At 47.1% G+C, this 16,441-nt stretch overlaps 1 protein-coding gene across 1 annotated transcript in view; it reads left to right on the top strand.

Moving 5' to 3' along the window:
* ATP1A2 (ATPase Na+/K+ transporting subunit alpha 2) overlaps positions 1–16,441 on the top strand; it is a 60,800-nt gene that overhangs the window by 37,516 nt on the left and 6,843 nt on the right. Inside the window, 13 exon segments of the mRNA XM_082655679.1 lie at positions 1,056–1,165; positions 1,169–1,324; positions 3,054–3,252; positions 3,489–3,598; positions 3,789–3,923; positions 7,718–7,907; positions 8,270–8,442; positions 12,354–12,490; positions 12,871–13,021; positions 13,342–13,428; positions 13,430–13,514; positions 15,299–15,453; positions 15,610–15,733. Coding sequence (XP_082511805.1) covers positions 1,056–1,165; positions 1,169–1,324; positions 3,054–3,252; positions 3,489–3,598; positions 3,789–3,923; positions 7,718–7,907; positions 8,270–8,442; positions 12,354–12,490; positions 12,871–13,021; positions 13,342–13,428; positions 13,430–13,514; positions 15,299–15,453; positions 15,610–15,733 — 1,812 coding nt within the window.

Raw genomic sequence — 16,441 nt, 5'->3', positions numbered from 1 at the left:
TATTTGAGTGCCATGTGCCCAACCCTGTTCTAGGCTCTTTTAAAAACATTTAATTCTCACAGCTTTGTAGATGCTTTTACCCCATTTTAAAGATGAGGGAACCTGAGTCTCAGAGAGTTTAAGTAACTTACTCCAGGGTGAACAGCTAGTACATTGGAAGTTGAACTTCTAGCCCTGAGTCCTTCTGATTCGAAAATAAGTGCTATTTCTATAATATGTTGCTTTTCTGGGTGATTCTGACTGTAACTTTAATGGTAGGAATTTCAGCCATCATGGTAAAGCAGGAAGAATTATTTTGAGCAAAGAACCTTATGGGGCCCCTCATTTCAAGCTACATCCTGGGTGTATGTCAAGTTCCCCGTCTGATTCAGGGGCCATGTTATGGCCTATGCCACCCAGCAGGGGGCAGACTGGCTCCAGCCAGCAAAACAGGGAAGAGGCTCGATCAGAGCAGAGTTTCTCAACCTCGACACTGCTGACAATTGTGCCGCGCTGTTCTTCGTGGTAGCGGGAGAGGAGGGCTGTCCTGTGAGTTGCACGATGCCTGGCAGTATCCCTGCTCTCTGCCCACTAGGTGCCAGTAGCAACCTCAGTCGTGACAACCAAATGTGCCTCCAGACCTTGACAAATGTCTCCTGGGGATGGGGGCGGCAAATTGAGTAGCCCTGGGTTAGAGGATGGGGAGATATTGGAACACAGGATTCTAGCAGAAGGGTAACCACTATTCCTGGGGCTGGAGAAGCTCTTCAGCTGCTGAGAACAAAATAAGAAACATACAGGCAATGGAAGAGATTTAGACTAAGTACAAGACCTTCTTGACAGTGAAGCCCATTAGGCAATAAAATTGGGTATCTCTGGAGAACTGTGAAACCTCTTCAGAGATTCTTCAGATGAGGAGACCTTCACTTGCATAAGCGAACTGTAAAGACAGTAGAACATTATAACCTCTCAGAGGACCTTGAGTTTCCACCTTGTTTTTGACTGTTGACAGTTTTCTCTTTGTAGGAACCAAACCCAACAGCCTTTCCAATTCAGACTTCCCCCTTCATCCACAGGGACAGCCCGGGGCATCGTGATTGCCACAGGAGACTCCACAGTGATGGGCCGAATTGCCTCGCTGACCTCTGACCTGGCAGTGGGCCAGACCCCCATGGCTATGGAGATCTAACGCTTCATCCATCTGATCACAGCAGTGGCCGTCTTCCTCGGTGTCACTTTCTTTGGGCTCTCACTTATCTTGGGCTACATCTGGCTGGAGGCTGTTATTTTTCTTATTGGCATCATTGTGGCCAACGTGCCTGAGGGGCTGCTGGCCACCAACACTGTGAGTAGCTAAGGTGGAATGTGGCCCCAGGGCAGACAAACAACCCCAAGGAAATGAAACCACTAGTATCTCTTTCGTGGCTGAACCTCTCCAGTGCAGAGTACTCTCATGCATATACAGATGTCAAATCATTGAGCTCCCAAATTCCACTGACTTCCTTCACCCCTGTTTTCCAGTGCCTTCTCTCCTTAATGAGAAAAGAAGTGAGTTACGATGCAGAAAGCATAGATTATCAATCACCGGGAGTGAGTTCCAGTCCTGGGTGTACTGGCTGGTGAATCTGGCCAACTCACTGCACTCCGGGCCTCAATTTATTCATCAGTTCATAGAAGAAGATTAATTTAGGCTTATAGAATCTTACTGGAAAGGACTTCAAAGCCCGTATAAATTCAACCTTTCAACCAATGCCAAATACCCTGCATAAAATCTGTAGGAGATGATGATGATTTCTAGTCATGGGAAGCCCACCCCTTTTTATCTGACCTCATTTCATTGTTGGATTGCTCTAGTTAGATTTCATTATATTGAGCAGACATACGGTTCCCTGTTTGGTCCCAGTTTTCCCATCTGAAGAAATACAAAATAAGTCAATTCTCTCTCTTCTACAAACCTACCCTTTGGATCTTTTTTTTTTTTTTTTTTTTTTTGCGGTACGCGGGCCTCTCACTGTTGCGGCCTCTCCCGTTGCGGAGCACAGGCTCCGGACGCGCAGGCTCAGCGGTCATGGCTCACGGGCCCAGCGGCTCCGCGGCACGTGGGATCTTCCCGGACCGGGGCACGAACCCGTGTCCCCTGCATCGGCAGGCGGACTCTCAACCACTGCGCCACCAGGGAAGCCCAACCCTTTAGATCTTTGACAATAGCCATTATGTCCCCACAAACTCTCCAGGGGAGAGGCCGTATAATCCCTTTTCCCTTAGCCCTTTTTCCTGTGACACATCTTCAGACCCCTTGTCTTGCTGATCACCTGTTTGGGGTATGCTCTCCTTTATCAATACCCTTCTTAAAATGGAAATGAGAATAATACCCAGGGTGTGGTTAGACTAGCACAAAAACATCAGTACTCATGATATTGTGTAAATAAATAATAACTCCGTGATTAGAATTCTGTACATAACCGCAGCCTAAGAATTCATTCGTTTTTAAAATAACCTTGCCCCACACCTGACTTTCACTGGATTTATGGTCAACACAAACCTTTTGGTTTAAGTGACTTCTCAAGTCATTCTCAGCGCTGCAACAGTCCTTCTCAGTTTCATCATTCTCTCCTCCCCACTCCTTTTTTAAACTACTGGTACAACCCTCCTCCACACACAGCATCTTATGCCACAATCAAAGGTTAGCTCTCACCGTGGTCCCTGGAAACACTGGACTTGAGAAAGAAGTGTAGCTTGAACTTGAATGGAGTAGAGGCCGCAGAATAGAAAAGAGGAAAGGATCGAGGGGGAGAGGAATATTCCAGGAGGAATAGATCATTCTCTATGATACCCTGGTAAAAGAAAGCACTCTTCTTTTGAAACTCTGCCATAAAGTACAAACCAAAATCACTTTGCTAATTTCCTTTCCCATAGCCACAGATGGGGTTTCTAAAGACTAGGTGGTAACAAAAGGGAAATAAATATAAAAAATTAAAAGAGCAGTGAAAACGATCAGATTTCCAAAAACACAAAGCGCTGTGAGCAGCCGAGCTCTCCTCTCCGTTTCCCCTCTCCCCTGTTCACGGCCTTAGGTGTGTCTGACCCTGACAGCCAAGTGCATGGCTTGGAAGAACTGCCTGGTGAAGAACCTGGAGGCGGCGGAGACACTGGGCTCCACCTCCACCACCTGTTCCAACAAGACGGGCACCCTCACCCAGAACCGCATGACCGTCGCCCACCTGTGGTTCGACAGGACCATCTATGAGGCTGACACCAGCGAAGAACAGACTGGTGACTAGTGGCGTTGGCGGTCAGAGAGTGGAAGGATGTGGGGAATGTGATGAGTAGCTGACAGGGCGTGGTGAGTCCAGACAGCAAGAAGGTAGCTGCAAAGTGAGAGGAGAGCAGGGAGGTGTGGAGGAGATGAAATGTTGTCTCTGAGAAGCATCTGGGCGCAGAAGGGGTGTGAATAAACTCCTGCTTTAAGCTCTCCTATCCCTGCTGACAGTTCTGTTCTCTCTCCCTAGGGAATTCATTTGCCAAGGGCTCTGATACCTGGTTTATCCTGGCCCGAATCGCTGGCCTCTGCAACCGGGCTGATTTTAAGGCTAATCCGGAGTACCTTCCCATAGCTAAGGTGTCAGGCCCAAGGGAGTAAAGGGTACCTCAGTGTCCAGGGTATAACCTGCCCTCTCCCCTCAATATCTCTTTTCTGGCCCTCGGTGATGCCCCCAGCACCCCTCCCCATTCTGTTCCTCTCCTTGACACCACTGGCAAGCCCAGGTGCCTTGCCTCTCGGGCTCATTATACCCACCCCATCCCGGCAGCGGGCAACAGCAGGGGATGCTTCTGAGTCAGCCCTCCTCAAGTTCATCGAGCAGTCTTACAGCTCTGTGAAGGAGATGAGAGAGAAAAGCCCCAAGGTGGCAGAAATTCCCTTTAATTCTACCAACAAGTACCAGGTACAGAACCGACAAAGGTAGGAAGATAGCAGTGGGGGATGGGCTTGTCATCTGGGGAAGCTTGTCATCTGCCTTTGCCTTTATGACTGAGCTGTAGAACAGATACGGTCGATACTCAGCACCCCAGGTAGGAGGAAGGGTCACCTTAAGGGAAAGTGGCAAACAGGTACAGGCAGGCATAGATGATAAAGGAAGAGGCATTCAGTCATAAGCAGACTTGAGGCTACGCCACTCGTGCAGAGAGCAGGTCATAAAGTGCTGAAATGTCCATAGGCAGCAAAGGCTGGCTGGAGAAAGTCACGTTAAAGGCGTCTCTGTGGCAACTGTGAAATTTGCTGCTGCAGAATATGTTGGATTTGCCAGCCACTTCCCTGAGGCATCTTATCTCACTAGTCATCAAATATTTCTTTTCATTCCATGCCTGCAGTTCTAGCAGCTGCCATCAGGTAGGCGGTCAGGGCTTTTCAGAGTGTTTGCGAAGCTGTTTTCCCAGGGCTGTTTTGTCCATGATCCAGGGAGGACTGACAAGGGAAGGAGGACTGAAGGGAAGGAGAAATGCTGAGGGAGGGACAGTGGTGGCCCTAACAGTAAAATGCATGTGAGGGACAAGAAACCCAGTACTTCCCTCCCACGTGAGAATCCTGGCATGCTTTGAGGAAAGTGTGGAAAGGAGGGAACGGTGGCATCACCATGATGGGGGCTCTAGCAGCTAAGCTTTGACTCATATGGGGCAATCGTGATTTACTTAGGGGAGTGGAATTCTCCAAATTTATGTACTACCGTAAAGGTCAGACATCAGGTGTGGGTAACAGAGAAGAAATTCAACTCCCAAAAGTCAGTTTTGCTTTTGTCTTAAAAAACACATAATAGTGCTCACTTCAGCAGCACGTACACTGAGACTAGAACAATACAGAGAAGATCAGCATTGCCCCTCATGACAGGCAAATTCAAGAGGCGTTCCATACTTTTATATTTGAAAGTTGCTTAAGAGAATAGATCTTAAAAGCTTTTGTCACAAGAAAAAACAATTTTTGTAACTAAAAAACAAGCCATAACAGGGCTTCCCTGGTGGCGCAGTGGTTGAGAGTCCGCCTGCCGATGCAGGGAACGTGGATTCGTGCCCTGGTCTGGGAAGATCCCACGTGCCGTGGAGTGGCTGGGCCCGTGAGCCATGGCCGCTGAGCCTGTGCTCCGCAACGGGAGAGGCCGCAGCAGTGAGAGGCCCGCGTACCGAAAAAAAAAAAAAAAGCCATAACAAAACCTATATAGATCTTTTTAAACCAAATTACCTATATTTTCACCCTGAATGCTGAACGAGTAAAAGTTAAAGAAACAGATTCATAGTTTTTTGTCTCATCTGACTTTTCATCCGTGTAATAAGATAGGTCCCCTAAGCCCAAACTGCAAACTCATTTCCACTTTTTCCTGACGTTTAGTGACCTCACTAACCAGACAGGAATTTTGTGCTTGGCAGGGCCCGATTAAAGCCTTCGACTGGAGAGAATTAGGTACCTCTCCTTCCACAAGATTCAAAATAAAAGTAAAACATACCCATGACATTTGAGGGGACATGCAACAAAATAGCAACCTTTCCCCCAAATGACAACGTTAGTGCCTTTTCTGAGCTACCGAATATCAAATTCAAACAGCAAAATCCTTCTCTGCACCAAGTGTGCTCGGCCAGCCTGCAAGCTACCCAGCTCTGGTGGGGTTTGCTTGGGGGGGTCCAAGGAAACCCCTCTGGCTCCTTTTGCTCCATACCCAAGAACAACCTGCCTTAATCAGCTTGTTCTTGGGACAGTCAGAGGCTCTGGCCCGCAAGGGACATCTTAGCCTGGCGGTCATTTGCAAGGCCTGGTCTCTTTCCGTCTCTGAGATCAAAATGAAAGGAAGAAGTTTCTCTGTACTGATATTTCAAGATTTCTCCCATCTGTTTCACCTGTAATTTTCTATCAAGATGTGATGCTTCTGTGCTCAAATTACTAGCTTAAGCAGGTCTTGCTGCCATCTCTGATAATCTCCGATAGTCAACAAATAGGTTTTAAGCGCTCAGAAAATTAAAAAAAATTTTTTTACAGCTTTCTCCTTACATGAGTTTAGATTTCCCCTCTTAACTGCTTAAGTATATTTTGAATATAACAGTTTTGAGAAAGTTTCCAAAGAAGCCGTTTTAACCACATCTTACACCCAGGTTTCCCACCCAGCTTCTCCTTGGGCCAGTACAGTCTGGTCCCCTCGGTACCACAAGCTCAATTCCTCTCAGTGTGCTGATTTTGTTACCCAACAGGCTACGTAGCAGGAATTTCCTGTCGATCATAAGAGGAAACCCAGAGACAGTTCCTTTTCCCAGATCACAGGAAAATGAAAAATGAGACTGATCTTATTTCTCTGTCCTCAAGTTGTCTCCTCAGGTTCCCTTCCTGACTACGCTCTCCCCTCCCCAGCTGAGCCACAGCGACCCCCAACTCGTACCGTCGAGCCCCTCTCAGGGGCCGTGCCATGTTTCCAGGAGACATGGGGCTAGAATGGCTAACCAGTTTTTGCATTGTGCTTCACAGTTTTCGATATATTCTTTTCTTTCTTCTTTTTGGTTTTGAGACGTGTTCTGTTTATTGGTAAAAAGAAAAAAATTCATGAACACAAAATAACAGTACATTCAACATATAAACAAAATTATGAAAGATGTGATTATACAAATTCTACTGGCAACACTTGGAAAACAGTTTATTCATCAGTCCCCAAAATGAACATAAAAACATAAGAAGCAACCACGATTCAGTGTCAAACTAAACAAGTCAGAATGCCTAGAGAGTTTGGTAACTCAAAGTGAATAGGTAACTTTATTCTTTTGGGAAAAAATAAAAGACAGTATTAATAAAAACAAAGCAACAATCATAAGTTTTAAGTAGACTTCACCACTAAATGTGTGATGACAGAGTTAACGAAGAACTTAGAGCATAGGTTGGTTAAGAGAGCATGTTCTAAAGTGAGTCAATTTGGGTTCTTTCCTTGACAGCCTCTACTTTCTAGCTGTGTGATTCTGGACACAGCTTAACCTTAGTTTTGTCATCTATAAAATAAAGAAATTGATAGTACTACTACAGGGTAGTAGCTGAGAGGATTAAATGACAACTCATGTAAAGCACTTGGAACAGTGGCTGGCACATAGTAAGTGCTCAATAAATGTTGTTATTACTATTCGTCCTAATCCCGTCCTTCAGGCTCAAACAACCACGGTAAAGAACTGTCAGTGTTTTTCAATATATTCTTTACAAATATTATCTTTCTTTTATAAAAACCCAATGAGGTGGGCAACGCAGAACCTTTTACATTTTATCAAAGGAGCCAAGGTTTGGAGAGGTTAAGTGGACTGACCTGAGGTCATACAGCTAAGAAAGCATTCCTGCTGGCCCTAGAGCACAGGTGTTTGACCCTAAGTTTTCTTTCCTGCCTACTCTGCTGTCTCTGTGGCCCCATGACTTCTGCTTCTAGCCACCCAGGCAGAGAGGAAGCAGGGAGGGGAGAGTGCCTGGGCTGCCCTTCACGTCCAGTCTGGCTGAGAAGATAACAGATTCCTGTGCAGATAATACCAGGCTGGGGGTTCCTGCAAGGGAGGAGGGGTGGGCTCAACGAAAGGTCGGATTTGGCTAGAGGGAGGGGGGCTGCGCTGGTTTAGGGGACAAAGGAAATGGAGGTGTGACGCAGCTTGCCTGTCGGCTTTACCCTCAAAAACCTTACCCTTGCTTTTTTGCCCCAAACCTCGCTCTCTCCTCCTGTTCCTCTCCTCTCCCTAGGTGTCCGTCCACCTTCGGGAGGACGGCTCCCAGACCCACGTACCGATCATGAACGGGGCGCCTGAGAGGATCTTGGAGTTTTGCTCTACTTACCTTCTGAAAGGGCAGCAGTACCCAATGGATGATGAAATGAAGGAAGCCTTCCAGAATGCCTACTTGGAACTGGGCGGTCTGGGGGAACGCGTGCTAGGTGAGGGGGCTGTGGGAGAAGCCTTTGAAGAGTGGCATCAAAACAGTCATTAGGGCTTCCCTGGTGGCGCAGTGGTTGAGAGTTCGCCTGCCGATGCAGGGGACACGGGTTCGTGCCCCGCTCTGGGAAGATCCCACATGCCGCGGAGCGGCTGGGCCCGTGAGCCATGGCCACTGAGCCTGCGCGTCCGGAGCCTGTGCTCCGCAACGGGAGAGGCCACAAGAGTGAGAGGCCCGCGTACCGCAAAAAAAAAAAAAAAACAGTCATTAGTTGTGGGTTGAAAAATCTAGGAGGTTGGGGCGAGCAGGATAGAGACATAGACAGTGGAATGACTACTGGTCCTTTCTTCTGTCTCTCTCTAGGGTTCTGCTTCTTGAGTCTGCCGAACACTTACTCCAAGGGATTCAAGTTTAACACCGATGAAATCAATTTCCCCATGGACAACCTTTGTTTTGTGGGGCTCATCTCCAGGATTGACCCTCCCCGAGCTGCAGTGTCTGATGCCGTGGGCAAGTGTCGGAGTGCCGGGATTAAGGTAAACACTGGAGCATCCCAGATGCCCCTCACTTATCATAAACTGGATCAACAGTAGAAAACCTCGGACAGAGTAGGTTCTTGGTTTAACTGAACTGATTTCTGCCTCCTGAGCTTATGAGTTGCAGTCTTAAGAGAGAACTTAATAATAAGTGTCCTCTGTCGTTAGAATCCTGCCTTGCATCGAACATTAGAATCACCAGGGGACGAACACAACATCATAGATCAACTATACTTCAATAAAATTAAAAAATAAAATGGGATCACCAGGGGAGCTTTAAAAATCGGATGCCTTGGCCATACTCCAGACCCATTCCATTAGCAATGTTCAGGGTGGGACCCAGGCATCTGTATTTTTAAAAACTTTCCTAGAGATTCTGATGTGCAGACAAATTTGAGAAGCATCACCCTAGGACAGCGCTTCTCAAACTAACGTGCATGTGAATCGCCTGGGGGTTTTGTCGGAATGCAAATCCTAATTCAGTAGGACTAGCACACCCCAAGATTCTGCATTTGTAACACGCTCCCAGCTGATGCCATTGCTGCTGGTCTGCAGGCCACACTAGGAGTAACAAAGTGGTAGAAGGTGTAATATAAATGTACTGCTGGATGGGTTGTAAAAAGGGTGAGGCCAAGAGGGCTGGGGGCCTGGAGCAGACACTAGTGAGAATGAGAGACTGAGAGCTGGGGGCCCTCAACGGATCTGACTCAGGGTGAGCGGCTGCCCTAACAGGTGTACGTCCAGGAGTAAAAGCTAGAAACCAAAACTTCTGGTTTGGACCACTTGAAGTGGTCTGAGAGTAAAATGCAGCTGCAGAACAAACCCAGAGATGGGAATTCCTCTATGGACTTCACGGGATAGCAGCAGTAAAATTCCTCTAATCCTGAGATGCTCTGTATCCCACATTTCAAATTCTAAGACTCCTATACATCTTCATAGATTAGGTATTGTCACCTTCCCTGCTCATACTTGATATTCTGGGAGTATCTGGGAGCGCAGGTTGGAGGGAGTGGGGCTAGAAGTATTTAAGGAGAACTGGTTGCTATCTGTTAGAGATGGCTTCATCTTGACCTTTGACTGTTGGCAGTTTGTCTCGGGGCAGCCTGGGCTGCACTGAGTACAATGATTGGTCACTACAGTGGGAACCAAGGAATGGATATAGGAAATTATTCTGAGTGAATTCCCTAATTACTACAAGATGTTTGGGGTGGTACAGTTCTCTGAGGAGACAGCATGATTATAACGCGTCTGCATAGGACAGCCACATATCTTAACACTCCTCCGTGGTTCTATGAGCTACCACGTCATACGTACTGTGGGAGATAAATGGAGAAGGGGTTCATTTGCATTTTCTCAGCTTCGAGGTGGGCTGCCAGCATGAGGAATAACATTGTGGTTGTTATTGTGCTTTGTGTTATTGCTGTGCACATAATAACACGGTCTAAAATTTACCTCACCTGGGAATTTACGGATCTCTTTAGCCAGAAGGAGAGTTACAGTTGTGCCTACTGTGGGGGGGAGGCCCAACCAGGAGACAAAGAGGCGATTTGAGCCAGGTGGCCTGCCAGAGCAGGACACGGTCACGGCCTGAGGCAGAGCGAGCTGTGATAGGTAACAGTCTGAATAGGATTCCGGCTGGCCTGGAGCTGACGCCTGAAGCAGGAGGCCTGGTGCTTTCTGGGCCAGCCCTTGTTCTGGGCACAGGTTTACATTTTAATTTCTTACTTCTTCTGGACCTGAAGCTGCCAGAAATTTGGCAGACTTGGTGAGGAATTTTGAATCACACCCTTTTTCCCTCTAAGAAAATGTAAGACGTACACATGAGGCCATCTTTCAAGGAAGACAAACTGTAATGGTTATACAGGGGGTTGTCCCATAGGGGAGACCCTTCCAAGGTCAACTCCAAAATGGTGTTGATGCCAAGCTAATGGATATGATGAGGCTGCTGAAAGAGGCTGGTTAACGGCTGCATGGCAGCAAAGTTTTTACAATTGACTGTGGGACTGGTATTTTTCAGAGCCACGTGTTCAGACCTTTGGAATAAGCTTAATTTTAAAAAACTAAAATAAGGGACTTCCTTGGCAGTCCAGGGGTTAAGACTGCCCTTCCAGTGCAAGGGGTGCAGGTTTGATCCCTGTTTGGGGAACTAACAGCCCACATGCTGCCTGGCATGGCCCAAAAAAAAAAAAAGAACAAAAAATCTAAAATAAAATGATGCCATCCTATTTGCCACCACCTGAGGCCCTTGGTAGTACGAAGACACTTGGCCCCTGCTATGAACACAGCCCCCTCTAAGAACTGCAGCTGAGCCGTGAGGGCCTACAGAATGGTCACCAACACTGGACCGTTTCTCTCAGATGGGTCTGATCTGGGGGAAGAGAGTCCAAGGGCACAAGAAGGCAGCTGGCAAGACTGCGTGGGAACACCAGAGGTACAGTCAGCACCGAGAAGTTGGAAATGAAATTCCTTTAGTATTTGACAAATTCCAGAAACCACTAGATGCTCTTTACTTCAAAGGGAGCCATTCTTTGTAGAACTGCGCTTCTATTGTATGTATGCATCTCAATGTTCTGTGAAATTGTGTCCTAGGAACTCACTCTTGGGGTGACTGACTTTGTTTTTATTTCTCCGGCCTGGCATGGAGGTGATACTTCCAGAAACTACTGCAGATCGGCCCATCTGAGTGGTCAAGCTGGGCTAGCTACCACACATGTCCTACAGGTCATTATTGATGAACCAATAGGAAACGTTCAGGGCACTGTAAGCCTGGAAGGGCATCACTGAGGGCTCAATCTGAACCACCTCTGGAATCTTCTAATCTTCTGTGCAACTCCCTCCCAGATCCTCACCAGTTACCTCGTGCCCCCCCCAGGCCGAACTTGGTGAGGCCCCAGTGCCCCACACCCAAGCCAGGGCACTGTGGTGTGCATAACTGCTCACAGCACACCTTTCCTAAGTCTCTGGTAATCCCAGACTAGTTAGCACTCCTTCCAGCAAGCCCGCTGTGCCAGTGTGGAATGAGGAGGGCTCATGGGAAAACTCCTTCAAGGCTTATTTCCACGCTCTGGAAGTAAACAGACTGACCTTTCCAGGACCTCTGTTCTTAGTTCAGTCATAGTCAGATAGTTCCCTTCTCCCTCCCACCAGAGCCTGAGAATTATGTGCTGGGAGGGCACTTGGGAACCGTGGGCAGTGTTTCCCAGGAAGCGATCCTCCCTTCATCCTGTAATTGCTTGTTGATGGATTACTATGCGCTAGGAATTATGCTAGGGCTGGAAACTTAACAGGGAATCATAGGCACGGCCCCACTCTCTCCAGCAGGGGAGATGTGAGGAGGACTCAAAGAACAGAAGGCTAGAAGAGCACAGAGCACAAGCACCTGATCTTTGGGGAGGAAGGGGACAGGACTAGGGCTGGCCCCAGGTATCCAGAAAAGGGGTGGAATCCAGGGGCACGAGGAGGCAGTGGGAAGAAGAGAGGTAGACTGAGGATCGAAATGAATGAGGGCCTAGATGAAATTTTGCTAGGCAGATGGATTATTCCAGACGTTCCTTTATTACCACTGTTCTGCGGGTAGGTGTTTCTGTCTTTGAACTTACTATCCTCTGGAGCAATTAAATGCAATTCTGAATACAGTTAAATACACCCAAATCCCTGATTTATTCCTGGGAAAACTAGAGCTCAGATTGTCCTATGTTTTATGGTCTGATGGCCCTGACCCACTCCCATGGGTTGAAGCCACCAGCCAGCCGTAGCAAGAGTTTTGATTGACAGCACAAGTTCTTGGGAATGAGCTACTTAAACCCCTGTGGAATGACAGCAGTGATCTGTTAGTTCTTAGAGAGAGAGGTGAAGGAGCCAGGACCTCCCTGAACATGATTCTGCTCCTTTTCCTTCCCCTTCCAACCCAGGTGATTATGGTAACAGGGGATCATCCCATTACAGTCAAGGCCATTGCCAAGGGTGTGGGCATCATCTCAGAAGGCACCGAGACAGCAGAGGACGTTGCTGCCCAGCTCAAGGTCCCTGTCAGCCAGGTCAATGTCAGGTGAGATCCCTGAAAGAACTCAGATCTGCCATTTTTTCCCTCCATCCTTAGCCTGCCCCACCCACTAACATTTTCAGAAGTTCTTTCTATAGGTAGGATGTACAGAGTTTACTTACTGCAAAGTAAAATGTAATAGGAAAATGACCAAGCAACTATGTCAGTGGGTTTTCCGATGAAGGTGGGACAAAGAAGGAGGTAGAGAAGAGGGAGGGGGAGGTGGGAGAGGAGGGAAGGAATGCAATGTGCCAGTCTGGACAAGTGAGGAGATGGGGTTGAAAGGAGAAACAAGGAGGTTATAGCAAAGATGGCTTAGAGGGCACCAGGACACCTGGGGAATTCTCAACACTCTGAACTAGCCTTTTGAAATTCCTCTCCCTCAGGGATGTCAAAGCCATTGTGGTGCATGGCTCAGAACTAAAAAATATGAACTCAGAGCAGCTTGATGAGATCCTCCAAAACCACACTGAGATCGTGTTTGCTCGGACCTCCCCCCAGCAGAAGCTCATCATTGTAGAGGGATGTCAGAAGCTGGTAAGGGAGACCAAGGAGGCTTGGAGAATCTGGAGGGAATCACGTGGCACAGCCCAGCCCCAAACCAAGCATAGGAATGTGTGGGCTGGGCTAGAGGAGGCTCCAGAGAGCATCCCATCGTGAACCCCTGAGACAGGCATCCATTTGGGGGCTCCCTGTGAGTTTTGCGATCTCAGGAGGTGCAGGAGAAGGAAGGGCCAAGAGGCCTAAACCAAGCATGATTACATCAAGAAACAAGGGATGATGGAATCAAACTGACCTTTGGGATGGGCCCTGAATCTGACACAATAATTATTTCACTCCCTCTGTGCTCCACCCAGGGAGCCATTGTGGCGGTGACAGGGGACGGGGTGAATGACTCCCTCACGCTGAAGAAGGCGGACATCGGCATTGCCATGGGCATCGCTGGCTGGCTCTGATGTGTCTAAGCAGGCAGCTGACACGATCCTGCTGGACGACAACTTTGCCTCCATCATCACAGGAATGGAGGAGGGTGAGGAAGCAGGGTGCCCAGGTTGGTAGGTACCAACTTTCACCTGCTCAGACTCAGGTGAGAGTTGGTATACATCATTCTCATTCCCTTTGCCCATCCTCCAACCTCCTGTACAGACTGGGAGAAATCACTGTAAGTCAAAATTTTGCAAATTAGATTCAGCTGGTACTTAGCACGTCACTCTCTGGAGCCCTTATGAGATTGGAGGAAAGTCCAGGTTTTCTAGGGAGCGTGGGGCTCTAATGCAGCATAGCATTGTTTTTCTTCTCTCACGGGGATTCAAGTGCGTCTACAGTAAGTTTCAGGGTGTAGCTATACCGTGAGGCTACTCTGTACTCCACAATCTCAGGAGGACTTTCTAGCAACCTGTTGTCTGAATGATGTTGACATATCAAGTTCAGCTGGAGCTGATCTATGAATTGACTGCATGAGCTAAATTAAGCCCCTCTTTCCCAGAGACAATACCCACTGGCGTACAGGAGAACCCCAGAATTCTGCTTCCCAGGCTCCCTGATTTCTGATTTCTTCCAGGAGCTATGTTATTAAAATCTATGACAATCCACATAATAGTGATAGTTAACATTTTATTTAGACCTTGTATGATCCTCAGTATTTCATACCCACTCAATTCAATAAACTTTCTGAGTATCGACTAGGTACCAGGCATATTCTTGATGCTGGGGATGCTATAATTGGGAATCAAAACACACATCCCTGCCCTTGTGTAATTTAATTTCCAGTGGAGACAGACAGACAATAAAGTAAACTGAACAGTATAATAAAAGAAGACAAGTGCAGTGGAAAAAAATAAGTAAAGCAGGGAGTGCAGGGAGGGACGACAATATTAGAAAAGGTTGTCAGGGAAGGACTCAAGCCATCTTGCAAGGCAGGAGGAATGAAGGTGAGGAGTGCCCAGGATCACAAGCTAGTTATGGCAGAAAATGGAATTGGAACCCAAGCCCAGGCTCTTTCCACTTCAGACTTTTATTTAAATTGAAGTATAGTTGATTTACAATGTTGTGTTGGTTTCTGGTGTATAACAAAGTGATTCAGATACAGATAGATAGATACATACGTATCTATGTATGCACATATATATACATATATATTCTTTTTCATATTCTTTTCACATTATAGTATATTACAAGATATTGAATATAATTTTCTTTGCTATACAGTAGGACCTTGCTGTTTATCTATTTTACATACAGTAGTTTGTATCTGCTAATCCCGAACTCCTAATTTATCTCTTCCCTGCCTCCCCCTTTTCCCCTTTGGTAACCCTAAATTTGTTTTCTATGTCTGTGAGTCTGTTTCTGTTTTGTAAATAAGTTTATTTGTGTCATATTTTAGATTCCACAGATAAGCAATATCATATGATATTTGTCTTTCTCTGTCTGACTTACTTCACTTAGTATGATAACCTCTAGGTCCATCCATGTTACTGTGAATCAGCCTTAATCTTCTAATGGCTTTTATATTGGCATTCTCACACATCTCTAAGTATTAGCAGGCCCCACCCTGCTTAATTTTCAGAGATCAGATGATCGTAGCCATGTTGAACCCAAGAACAAAGAGTATACAGATATGGCACGTTAATAAATCACGGCTCTAGTTACTAGTCACACAATTTAGAAACAAAACTGGGGCTGCCAAGGCCTAAGACCTTCGGACCGTTTCGTGGACTGTGACACTGCTTTGTAGTGGTCTCTCTGTCCAGGAGCTGATTTGTGGGAGGTGTGAACTCTCTGTGCTTCTCACAGAAGTTTGACCATCCTTCCCAGGCCGCCTAATCTTTGACAACCTGAAGAAATCCATCGCCTACACCCTGACCAGCAACATCCCCGAGATCACCCCCTTCCTGCTGTTCATCATCCTTGGTATCCCCCTGCCTCTGGGCACCATAACCATCCTCTGCATTGACCTGGGCACTGACATGGTGAGGACTAAGCTGGGATCCAGCTCGTGGAACTCCTGTGAAACAGACTGAGGAGTAGGAAAAATCTATGTCCAGGGAGAGGGGCAGAGCTCGAGTTACTTCTGAGTTTCCTTCTGAACTGTGTGTTCCCTGTCACTTCCACCCTCCATCCTCCAGGTCCCTGCTATCTCCTTGGCTTATAAGTCGGCTGAAAGTGACATCATGAAGAGGGCTCCACGGAATCCAAAGACTGATAAGCTGGTGAATGACCGTCTCACTGGTGTGGCCTACGGACAGATTGGTGCGGCCAGAGGAATGAGGGGTGAAGGGAGCGGGGAGCAGCTGCAACGGCGTGGCCACTGGACCAATCTTGGCTTGGAAGTCAGGGAGATATTTTCTTAACAACAAACTGTGCTGGGCCCTGGGACACAAAAGAACATTGATCTCTGATCTGCCCTTGACTTAAGAGTCTAGTCAAAAAGGAGCAAAAGTACATAAAATGATGGCAAGTTGTTCTCCAAGTGCCAAATGAGTATAGATAGGACATACTGCAGGAGTACAAAGCAAGAGGACTCACCAATCTTGAGGACAGTTGGAGAGGCCTTACGGAGGAAACAGGACTTAAACTTGGTGCTGGAAGATAGGGCTTAGACTAGTAAATGGATGGTCCGGTGTGGGGGACCAGAGGATACCTGATTGTTGAAGAGTGAATAAACCAGTTTGGTGGAGCGCTTATTCCTGATAAAGAAGTAGTGGAAAATGAGGCTGTGGACACAGGTAGCATTTATAGCGGGGCCAGCCTTGAAAGACATTTGAGAGCCATTAGAGGTCTTTGTTCTTGAGTTGCTAGATACGATAGGGGTACAGGAAAGAGATGGGGACAGAGGAGACAATCCTAATATCTAGAGATGGAAACACATAGAAAAAAAGCACAGATTTAGGAGCCATACCTATGTCTGAATCCCAATTTCACGACCTGTATGACCCCAGACAATGACTGAGTCTTTTT

This window comes from Grampus griseus, assembly GCF_964374135.1.
Source record: "Grampus griseus genome assembly, chromosome: 1".
In the NCBI taxonomy this organism is placed as follows: Eukaryota; Metazoa; Chordata; class Mammalia; order Artiodactyla; family Delphinidae; genus Grampus; species Grampus griseus.
This window is presented reverse-complemented; position numbering and strand designations above follow the sequence as displayed.